Source organism: Pimephales promelas, chromosome 17, assembly GCF_988280905.1.
Source record: "Pimephales promelas chromosome 17, fPimPro1.hap1.1, whole genome shotgun sequence".
Taxonomy (NCBI): domain Eukaryota; kingdom Metazoa; phylum Chordata; class Actinopteri; order Cypriniformes; family Leuciscidae; genus Pimephales; species Pimephales promelas.
In genome coordinates this window covers 4,546,279-4,558,660 of record NC_142785.1, presented here as the reverse complement: position 1 = coordinate 4,558,660, position 12,382 = coordinate 4,546,279, and the positions used below count along the sequence as shown (strand labels likewise).

Sequence of the window (12,382 nt, the reverse complement as noted above, 5' to 3'; positions counted from 1 at the left end):
AGCATGCACAGAGAAGTCCAAATTAAACATGATTTAATGACTCGTAAATGCAAGTACACATTGATGGCCTAAGACACGAAACGAGCGGTTTGTGTGAGAAAACAAACAGTATTTATATCGTTTTTACCTCTTGTAACCACAGCCACGTCCAACTGATCTGAATGTGGCTGTCAATGTGTACTTACATTTACGAGACTTACATTTATGACTGACACACAAGAACGGTTTGACCTAAAAATATCAAAATTGAAAATACTGTGGAAACAAAGACACCTACTTCTTGGATGCCCTTGAGGTAAGCTAAAACATACCAAAAATTAATTTCAAAGTGAACTATCCCTTTAAGCAGAAGCGTCAATTCGGTTTTACAAGAGTGTTTTACAGCCTCAGTCCGTTTGTGTGATTGACAACCGCATTTACTTACAGGTGCTAGTCTCAAAATGTCCCAATCACACAGTAAATTACAATAGCGTCTCGAATATTATCTGCATGACCATGCAACGAGAGTCAATCTCGTATTCTCTCACCAGTAAGCATAACAACAGTTACCAAAGTGACAACAAAGATGGCGACAATCATAAAACTGAGAAGTCATATCACTTTAAATTGTGAGTGTGAAAGTGACCGTATTAAAGGAGAACTCCGGCGAACAATGAACCTTTGGTCTAATAAAACATCGGTACCTAGTCAATCGTTCTCTGAGATTTGTTTTCATGATAATCGAATCTAAAGAGTTTTACCTCTAAAAACTGTTTAGCGTATAATGCTAGTACTGGGGGCATTGACTAACTAAGTAAAAAGAAATCGCTAGTTTATACCACTAACAAGGCTCAAAATAGCCCCACACTAACGCAATAACATAATGAGGCTCCATACATGCAAAACGACGCATTGAGAACTTTGTAAGTGTACAGACCGTTTAATAAGAAGATACTTTCTCCTTTAAGACTGCTGTGTGGCCACATTTTACATTTTACATGTGGAAAGTGGCTAATGTTTAATACTGTGCTTCTACAGTCACTAATGTACTAGTTTTACTATCTATAACATACTCACTCTCTGCTGTGCCATTGCAGTATGTGCCATTTATTTGTGGAAGATTCTCTGAGTTATGTTTCCTCCTTGAGTGGGCCGTAACAGAAGGAGCAAACGGGGAAAAAGTGTGCACTAGTGAAGGCTGTAAACTAGGGAAATATAAGCTACGCACTAAAGAATGCAGGGGTCGCAAAAGAAAAAAAAGAGAGTGTTATGGTCCCATTTAGGCTATGTGAATACATACAATACAACAGAAGACTCAGCTGCAAGCTGGCACCTTTACAAAAGTTTGTCAGTCAATACAACGACTGTGTTTGTCCTTCCCCTCCTTACACATGCTTGGAGCTCAATGATTGGCAGTGGCTTTAAACAAGCAACTACGTTTAAAAAAAAAAAAAGAGAGAAAAGCCGGATTGTCCCAGGGCTATCAGGCAGCATCATTTATTTCTGTCCCTCCAATGAAAAAGTCTATTCTACACTTAAAAATGTTCATATTGAGATTGTAATATAAATCCATATGGATTGAATGGACTTCAAAATGATTGCTTCACAAATGCTTTGCTGCATACCTCGGTTGTAACGAGTGGTTATTTCAGTCAAAGTTGCTCTTCTATCAGCTTGAATCAGTCGGCCCATTCTCCTCTGACCTCTCGCATCAACAAGGCATTTTCGCCCTCAGGACTGCCGCATACTGGATGTTTTTCCCTTTCCACACCATTCTTTGTAAACCCTAGAAATGGTTGTGCGTGAAAATCCCAGTAACTGAGCAGATTGTGAAATACTTAGACCGAACAACCATGCCACGCTCAAAAATTGCTTAAATCACCTTTCTTTCCCATTCTGACATTCAGTTTGGAGTTCAGGAGATTGTCTTGACCAGGACCACACTCCTAAATGCATTGACGCAACTGCCATGTGATTGGTTGATTAGATAATTGCATTAATGAGAAATTAAACAGGTCTTCCAAATAATCCTTTAGGTGAGTGTAAATGTTTGCTGATCAATTTTTATATGTGAATAAAAGCCTCAATAAATCTGTTCATCAAAGTAATTGAGTCTCTTTAGAACACTTTGATTAAACCGCTTAAAAATTCATTTTATGATCTCTTCACGACCCGTCAAGAGTTTCGGGTGAATAGACTTTCAATGGAGCGACAAAAATTCTCAATTTCATTAAAAATATCTGCATCTATTTCAAAATAAAACGAAAGTCTTATGGGTTTGCAACGACTCGAGAGCGAGCACCTCATGACACTATAGCTTTATGAATCTAGAATCTAGTTCAGATTACACTATACGCTAGAACGACCGTGGCAATCACACTGAAGTACGCCAGCTGGGCAACGTTTCATTGGTTTAATTCAGTTCCTGACAACTGTTTATACTTTTGGTAGAACATTGAATGAGGGGAATTCAAATATGATTAACATCCATTGATTGTGTCTTTACATGCCTTCATTTATACACTATCTCCTTACATTTTCTGTAACCCAACTGAGAACCAATTTCATTACTGTGTGCTTTTCAAAAAGCCTCAATGGTCAGTAAACAAAACACACAAAACCACACACACATGCAGAAGAAAGCAGGTTGTGTGAAGGCGTTGAATTAGTACCAGCGAGCATCCTGAGAAGAGCGTGACCCACATGCATGGATTACAGTGCGACGCAGCTGCAAAGCCTGGATTGGGGGCCCAGTCAAGCATAGCCTTGTGGTTTATGTAAAGGAATTAATACACAAGGCTGTATCAAAGAGTTGCAGCCAATGCGGCCACATTCATAATCTGAAACAGCACTAAAATATGCGTTAAGATCATACGCCATTCATCATTAAATCTCCCTCATTTGATGATGACAGGAGGAAACATGTTAGCGGTCATGCTAATTGATATTCGGTGGGATAACATAAGCAAGCATGCATGCAGCTGCTATGCTAATGAAATCATTAATATAATCTCATTATTTAGTGCGTGCAAATCTTTCTCTGGTGTATTATACAGAACCATACTGCCTGATAATATCTTTCCCTGCAGCCAAGAAATATTTGATTACGTCTGTCATAACATTTGCCCTTGTAATATTTAATAGTGTGCAGTACATATTAATAGATATTATTTATGAAGGACAGTAATTATATCTTCATCCTTACTGGCTGTGGTGGATATTGTCTTTTATACAGTCTAAAAATAAATATTTTGGCTCAACAAAAAAACAACAGTGTGCATCAATTTTTTTGAGTTATGATAACGTCTAATAGAATTATGTTCAAACGAGAAACTGTAGTCAACATTTGAAGTCCTAGGACAAGAACGGGTGTTGTTAACTTTAATGAAAGGTTTTGATCCACTTCAAATGTTGACTACTGTACATTGAGTTTTGCAGCATAACCCTAAAACCGTATTCTGGACAAATGTCGGCAAAATAGTTTTGATTTATTTAAAAAAAAATACTTCCCTTGATAATTTTTTTTGACTCAATTCTACAATGTTAAGTGGGTGAAAAAAAAAACTCCTTAATCTTGTGTTTGGGTCAAAAATGGGCACCCATAGAAATGAATGGGAAAAACTGTAATTTAGAGCACTCTAAAATAAGGCAAAATAAGACACCATGGTGACAGAAAAGTCACTTCATATTTAGGTTTTAGGTCTAAGAACTTATTGAAATTATATAAAAAATAAAAAATAAAAATAAGCATAATTTACATAGAAAATATGGTACTTTTTGAAGTAAATAAATTCAAAAATACCCCAAAATAAAAAATAAAAACACCATAAATGGATAGACAAAACTTTATCGAAGACAGTGATATAACATTTATAATAAATAAAAATTAGGATCACACATGCGTCCTCTGTGCCCATATTTGTCCAAGGGCTATAAAGTGAATACGGTTTGAGGGCTGCACAATTTTTTGAAGCTGGTTACTTAAAAAACTAAGACGTTTCAACTAATTTGAGCACAATCGAGTGGTGGTCCTCAAACCAGTTATTCTTATCTATTTCAAATCAGAATAACAGCAAATGTATATGCTAAATATTACTAGTCACAGGCATTAGTGCAGTCATTGCTCATAAGGGCAGTGTAGCTTCAATATAACATGAACTCTTTTAAATGCCAAACATAACAGCAGTAAACACTAACAGGTCTGTCTTTTTACTAAAAAACACATAAAATAAATAACACTCAACTTCAGCATTAATTCTCCTTCTCAATTCCAATGCAAAGCATGATGGGAACTAGAAATGCCCAATTCTCAACATTACCAAGACAATTTCATTAAGTTAACATTTCCTTAAAAAAAGAACACAGAAATTTCAGTTTAAAGCCGTAACTTTTGGTGCTCTGGCGGTTAATAAACAGAACTGCATGTATCTGTCCATGACGAGTCACACAGGTACTGGGTTACCCAAACCAGTCTAAAATATAAACACTTATTATAGGTGTCCCATAGAGATAAAACACGGTTTGGAAAATGGATTCATGATGTACTCACTCATTATACAGTTTTTTGTTGATTTTGAAGACAAAAAACTTACAGACTGCAGCTTTAAATTTCACACAATATAACATTGATGTAATACAAAATTGATTATTATGTCATAGGGCTGGGCGATTCAGTCATAGGTAGGGTTGGGTATCGTTTGAATTTGAACGATTTTGATTCCGATTGCGATTCCTTGTTTCGATTCCGGTTCCTAACGATTCTCGATTCCGATTCTTTTAAGAGGCAGGGTCAAAAAAGTTTAGCTAACCTTGCAAACCAACGTCCTTTGTGAAGGAAATACTCCTTCTGTAAAAATACTCCTTTTGTCACAAATTTTGCATTTTGCCGAGATTTTGTTATTTTTAGAAAAGTGAAGCCACACTTTGGATCGCCGACGTAAGGTACTCATGTTCGACTCGCGCGGTTATGCCAACACTTCCGGTAGACGCTTCTTCGTTGGTGTTGTTCAGCGGTTTCTTCTTTCGCTCGGCGGACTGTGAATATCGAAACTAGGAATCGAAATTTTAACTTTTGAACGATTCCGGGAAAAACGAAAAGTTAGTCTCGGTTCCAATCGATACTCGATTCTCGATACCCAACCCTAGTCATAGGGCTGTGTTGTGTTTGTGGTCTATAACTCTTTTGTGTGTTAAACACAATCTACTTAATACAATTTCATTATAAAGAAAAACAACAAATCCCCAAAAATATGATCATAATCTATGGCAAAAATGCTATTATAAACTAGATTCATGGATAATTCAGCAGTAAAATTTAGTCTAGAAAAATCACAAATGCACAATATTGTATAAAATCTGAAAATTTCGGGGGAAAAACATTTAGTGGGGAACAAATACGAGACAACAAGTGTAAAACTAAATCTGGTCAAACTTTACACATTGCACTTTGTATTGTACATTCATGAAAAGCAAGATCACAAAAATCAAAAGGATCAATTATTATATAATTAAACATAATATGTCAATATAAAAAGATCCCATACATTTTCTTTTTAGACTAGAGATCATATTCCGTCCTTCAAGAACAGTTAAACTTATCCTTTAACTATATTTGAATGTGTCATAATAGCATACACCCTTTAATAGTTCTGACTAATAAGGTAATCGGCATGTATTTATTTTGACTGGCTTTGACACAATGAACTCGGTTTTCCCACAGAAGCAATCTCACCTTTCATTGGACAATCCCCTGGTCTCACAAGCCCCACCGCAATTCCATTCTCCTTATGGAACTGGTTGCCATGGTGATGATCATTGATGGTCATTCCAGAAAGGGAGGTTGCCATGGTATCGCCAGAGTTGTAGTGGCTATTGGGCGAGGAGCTCAAGAAATCGTGCTGCTGGTCCATAGCAAGTCCAAATGCGGATACTGGGTGGAGTGGGGGAGAAAGGATAGAGTAAGAAGGGTAAAAAGGGGAAAAAAAATAAAGAATAAGTTAGTGGTTGTACACGAAAAAAGCTTTTGCCAGTTACTGATTGTTTTGCTCTGATTCCTCGTGGCAAAAGTGGGGTTTCAGTGCTGACAGAAGTAAAAAAAAACATTAGCAGAAAATCTCCAAAACAACTCCCAGTTCAATGAGTCAATGTTAAATGAGTAGTGGCGTCCTCCACCAACTTTTCCAAGGACAACGAGGGTTGAATCAATGACCAATAGCCAGGATTGGCTTCACACAGGGCTGTCACAAGCTCAATGTAAACAGAGCCAGAGTGCCGGTGCAAACCTGGATATTTATACTGCCAAACATGCAGCACTAGCTTAAGGTTACTGCCATGTGGCTTAAAATAGTGCAGTCAAGCCAATGTGTCCCCACGCACCTCCTGCAAGCCTTTCTGTAACCACTTTATTTAAACCATTGTAACACACAACATAACTCATTTGCCAGGTAAAACAAAATCACGCCTTACATAATGACACGATGTAATTAACAATGGCATTGTGAAATCATAGAAAACAGCCCCTTTGGCCACTGAAGGGTGTTTACACACGAGACAATCCGGCTCCAAAGCATTGAGGTGTTAAAGGTGTTAATTATTTTGGAGAAAGAGAGTTAAAATGTTGAACAGTGACAGCAGCAAACACATTCACTGGAGTGATGAGTAACATATTATAGTAGAGAAAAGAGAAATCAAGAAATGCGCCTATAGGGGTTGTTTACACGACAACACTTTTAACTAAAAACTGTTTTTGCCCTTCATTTACACGACAACAGAGTTTTGGCGGCCTGAAACCGTAAGGCTTTTGAAATTGAGTTTATGAAAATGTTACCGTTATTGTCTCATATAAACAACAATGATGCAAATTTGTTCAAATGGTGACGTCATGCGCATGTATTACGTGTTCAGTCGTGTTTCTTTACAACGTGACATCGGCCTGGCTTTTTAGTCATTTTCGCAGATTGTTGTGAATGCGGATTGCATTGAGAACACAGTTATACATCGTTGTTGTGTAAACGTACCCTAAGACTGCTGTAGAGCATTACCAGCCCCATTACTAGGGTTGGGTATCGAGAATCGAGTATCGATTGGAACCGAGACTAACTTTTCGTTTTTCCCGAAATCGTTCAAAAGTTAAAATTTCAATTCCTAGTTTTGATATTCACAGTCCGCCGAGCGGAAGAAGAAACCGCTGAAGTGTCTACCGGAAGTGTTGGCATAACCACGCGAGTCGAACATGAGTACCTTACGTCGGCGATCCAAAGTGTGGCTTCACTTTTCTAAAAATAACAAAATCTCGGCAAAATGCTAAATTTGTGACAAAAGGAGTATTTTTACAGAAGGAGTATTTCCTTCAGAAAGGCCGTTGGTTAGCAAGGTTAGCTAAACTTTTTTGCCTCTTAAAAGAATCGGAGTCGAGAATCGTTAGGAACCGGAATCGAAACAAGGAATCGCAATCGGAATCAGAATCGTTCAAATTCAAACGATACCCAACCCTAACCATTACTGCCATAGCAAGCAGTGTGACTGTACAACACACAGCTGTTGTTGTATCCCATTAGCATTTATTGAATTCTTTCCCTGTCATATTAGCAAATTGCACTTTTCTTTGATCTTATGAGTTTTCCTGCCATGCTTACTCTACTAAAATCCACATTTCACAACAAAATCCTGTCTGGAATGGAATCTCCATGGCAGTGGGAAAAATCTCACCTGTTTTATGCGCATCTGGCACACAAACCGTCTGGAACACAGTGTTTGCACAAGGATTCAGGAACTTTGCTCTCTCTAACCTTTCCTCAAAGCTTTTTGCACACAGGGAATGTGATGACTGCTCAACATTTATTACCATTTACATTATATAAATCATTGAATGGAACAAATGAATTCTGCAGTATAATAAAAAGACAGTGGGATCCACAAGTCCACAAATTCATATACAATATATTATTTTCAATTACAAATTAAATTATGATCATCACACTTGCAGTAAAATGTTACTTTTTTTATTTTTTCAGAATTAGTATTTGATATGTCACGGTTTCCCATTAATTACAGCAAAAAATCATCAGCATGTCATCCCATTTAATAAAGACCATCTCTGTCACATTGATCATGCAAACTTCTTTGTACAAATTTACTTTGATTAGTGACCTAAAGAGTGCATGATCTGAATCTGTTTATTATTTATAACTTTCCAAATTAAAAATAAAATTTGAATCCTTGAATTTCAATAGGGTTGTATGTATATCCGATATGACCTTTCCACAGTATGAGCTGAAAGATCTTTTAAACATGTCCTGACTCCACTTAGTGAAAAATGTACGTATATGTGCACTATAACGCCACATGCCTCCCAAGGGCAGTTGAAGAGCCCGTCTAACCAGGCACTAACATCTGTTGGCTTTTGTGTAGCGGTGCCTTGTTGTCTTAAAGGAGTAGATCACTTTAAAAAAAAAAACTTTTGCTGATAATTTACTCACCCCCATGTCATTCAAGATGTCCATGTCTTTCTTTTTTCAGTCGAAAAGAAATTAAGGTTTTTGATGAAAACATTCCAGGATTTTTCTCCATATAATGCACTTCAATGGGAACCAAAAGGTTTCAGGTCCAAAAGACAGTTTCAGTGCAAACTGTTCAAAGGGCTTTAAATGATTCCAGACGATGAATAAGGGTCTTATCAAGCGAAATGATCACTCATTAAAAAAAAAAAAGGTTTAAGTTTTATGAGCTCAAATGCTCGCCTTGCTCTGTTCTGTGATGAGCGTTCGTGACTCTCCAGTTCGAACTCGTTTATCAAAATGAACGACTCTTTTTCGTGTCATTTGGTTCATTCAACGAACAAAATGAACGAGTTGACTCTGGAAAAGATTCGTTCATTTTGATGAACGAGTTCGAACAGGAGAGTCACGAACGCTCATCACAGAACAGAGCAAGGTGAGCATTTGAGCTTATAAAACTTAAACTGTGTTAATTTTTTTTAAATGAGCGATCGTTTCGCTTGATAAGACCCTTATTCAACGTCTGGTGTCGTTTAAAGCCCTTTGAACAGTTTGCACTGAAACCATCTTTTGTACCTTGAACCATTTGGTTCCCATTGAAGTCCACTATATGGAGAAAAATCCTGGAATGTTTATCAGCAAAAGTTTTTTTTAAAAGTGAACTACTCCTTTAAAGCAAAAAAGCTCTCTAATGAGTGTGTGTGTTCAAAGAATGAGAATGATGAACTTGGCACACCCTTGGCCGTTCAATCTGCAAACCAACCTAAAAGCGGTATTGCCAGCGTGGGTGCGACTACAGAACGCACAAGATCAACATAGATGTTTACACAGCATCTGGGATACTATGCAAAGAAACATTCACCACAGAGTACATAATATAAAACCATCAAAAGTGTCAGTAACTGAACAAAGACATTCAGTTTGGATTCCTGCATTCAAAAGCAAGGTGAGGGTTAAGACGGGTATTATTTGCCTGAACACAAGATCAGATCGCAGATGCCTTCCTTCTTTATAGACCTTATTCAGACAGGTATGAAAGCGAGGCTGATTGCAAAACAAAAGTCTCACCATTAAAACCATGTCCCAAGCACACAATTATAATGATGTTCCCACATCATTGATGACAGGCTTGTGCTGTATTTTCCTTTTGAAGTGATTTTAATCATATTTCAAGCAATTCAAAACCATCATGGTGAACAATGCGCATCTGAAGTAGAGCCCAACCGATACAGGATTTTGAAGGCCGATACCGATACAAATATTTTGGGGTTTTAATATCCGATATATCGGCCGATATTTTTTTTTTATTAAAATATTGTTGGATTTCACACACGTGTAAAAGAAAAGCCAACTTTTCTGCACAAGATACGTTTGATACTTTGTCTCTATGTCTAAATGTTCACTACTCGCAAGGGACTGTAATTAGAGATATGCTAGTTATAAATACGGTAATCATTACTTTATTTAGGCAGAAAAAGTTCATTGTGGTTTCCAAGCTCATTAATGTCAACGTTAGCGGTCTTCCACTGATGATTGTGGTTAGCTAGTCTATGATGAGCCATAATTTAGCAATAGATAACATCATACTGCAAATTGTAAAACATACATTTTCGATATAACAGGCCAAGGAGACATGATTAAAGCGAGTTTCGTCCATTTTTATTTTATTTTTTAAATATTCATTTATCGGCCATTATAACTGCCGATACCGATATTATGGAAAATGCCTAATATCGGCCGATAATATCGGCTGGCCGATATATCGGTCTGGCTCTAATCTGAAGGGTCTCATCTGAAGAAATCAATGCACTATTTATCGGCTTTAATATATCGTCCAAATTTTTTTATCGAGCCGATAACGATAACATTAAAAAAGAAAATGTATCGGCCGATACCGATATGGCCGATATAACGTGCATCCCTAGTTAGTATGCTAATCATATAGGTCTGGTCTCACATAAAATCAACAAAATTGATTTACTTGTTTTGATAGTGCGTTGCTGCTTTCTCCAACACACAAATAATAAGCATGACGCTGAAGCTGAAGTTTAAACTAGTGTACTGAGATGATTCAGACTGCGAACTAGACTGTATGCTACAAATAGATTCAATCCTGACCGTTCAAATACGTGGGAGCATTTGATTCTTCCAATGGAGTGTCAAGACGACTTATGAAACAAAGCTCCCACTGTTACTCTGAAAGGATGTCAACAGACTTCTGGATTGTTTTTATGCTGTTCTGTTCTCGTCAGTGTCTTTTTATGTAGTTTTGTGGGACATTTAAATAGCCGTGCTTAAAATTGCGCTTCTAACACCAAGAAATCTAGAAAACGTTAGAAATTCTAATGTAAAAACAACAACAACAATGTAATGTAAAAACTATGCTTACATACTGAGGCAAGGACACAAACATGTTGTAATTGTACTTTTATCTTAAGGAATTAAATAACTATAGGATTTAAATGAATTTGGGGGGATAAAGAAAAAGAAAGAATAACAGTTAAAAAACAAGAATTTTCTGTAAATGAATACATTTTAATTCATTTTTTTATTTTAAAATATGCACACATTCACTCTTATTCATATGCCTAATATGTTCAAAATGCAAAAAAGCAATATATTTCATGTCCTGCCACATTCAATTAGATTTCTATTGTAAAACAATAGTCAAATATTAAATGTTAACTACTTACATCTTACCATGCACTCTTTCACAGTTAAAACTAAAGCACTCAGTCAGTATGTGTAAAGAGTAAAGTACAACTTCTTTGATTTGATTGGCCATCTCAATTATTTTGACACTGACAAGTGCTATTAAAGGAGTAGTTCACTTAAAAAAAAAACTTTGCTGCTAATTTACTCACCCCCATGTCATCCAAGATGTCCATGTCATTCTTTCTTCAGTCAAAAAGAAATTAAGGTTTTTGATGAAAACATTCCAGGATTTTTCTCCATATAATGGACTTCATTGGGAACCAAACGGTTCAAGGTCCAAATGAGAGTTTCGGTGCAGCTTCAAAGGGCTTTAAACGACACTAGAGATGAATAAGGGTCTTATCTAGGACCCTTCGAGTCAAGACTCGAAAAAAGATTTGTTCATTTTGATGAACGAGTTCGAACAGGAGAGTCACGAACGCTCATCACAGATAAAACTTAAACTTTTATTTATTTTTGAAAAGACTGATCGTTTCGCTATAGATAAGACTCTTATTCATCGTCCGGTGTCGTTTAAAGCCCTTTGAAGCCGCACTGAAACTCTCATTTGGACCTTGAACCGTTTGGTTCCCAATGAAGTCCATTATATGGAGAAAATCCTGGAATGTTTTCATCAAAAACATGAAGAATCTTGGATATCTTGGATGACATGGGGGTGAGTAAATTATCAGCAAAAGTTTTTTTTGTTTTTATTAAGAGAACTACTTCTTTAAGGCCAGTTCACACCAATAATGATAACGATATTAGTGTCCACACAAGCGGACTATATCGTTCTGGGCATAAGCCAAAGTAGATTGTAGAACCATTGCCACCAATGGCCTCTACAACCAACTTGGCTCACAATGCTTTTGAGAAGCATGCGCATTTAAAGCAGGATGGATTCTGATTGGTTGTCAATGTTTTAATTTAATGTTTTTATCTTTCATCAGCTGGAAGAAATTGTTCTCAAAGTGAAATTGAAAGTGATTCCAACAATTTCATTTCTCAGTGCCTGTGTGCCTTTTCCAATCTTTTATACTTAGATCTATACATATAAATATCATAATAGTTGTCATCCTTGGTGTGAAGGAGCCTTTAGAGCCAGATGGTGGTTATGGCCATTCACTGAAGTCCTGTAGGCTGACAATCTACACAACAACAACAAAAAACATCTGTATAGCCTACCAACTCAGCAGGTATTATTCGTTATGTAA

The 12,382-nt window shown here is 36.8% G+C and overlaps 1 protein-coding gene across 11 annotated transcripts in view; it reads right to left on the bottom strand.

The window, feature by feature from the left end:
• The window catches only part of mapta (microtubule-associated protein tau a), a 48,254-nt gene that overhangs the window by 32,816 nt on the left and 3,056 nt on the right, over positions 1-12,382 (bottom strand). For 10 of the 11 annotated variants that reach the window (XM_089121795.1, XM_089121799.1, XM_089121798.1 and 7 more), the window contains exon 2: positions 5,711-5,908. In XM_089121795.1, the coding sequence (XP_088977921.1) occupies positions 5,711-5,888 (178 nt within the window). In that variant the 5' untranslated portion in view covers positions 5,889-5,908. Of the gene's footprint in view, positions 1-1,604; positions 1,687-5,710; positions 5,909-12,382 lie in introns of those variants that run through there. The other variant, XM_039659494.2, reaches the window with a different exon arrangement.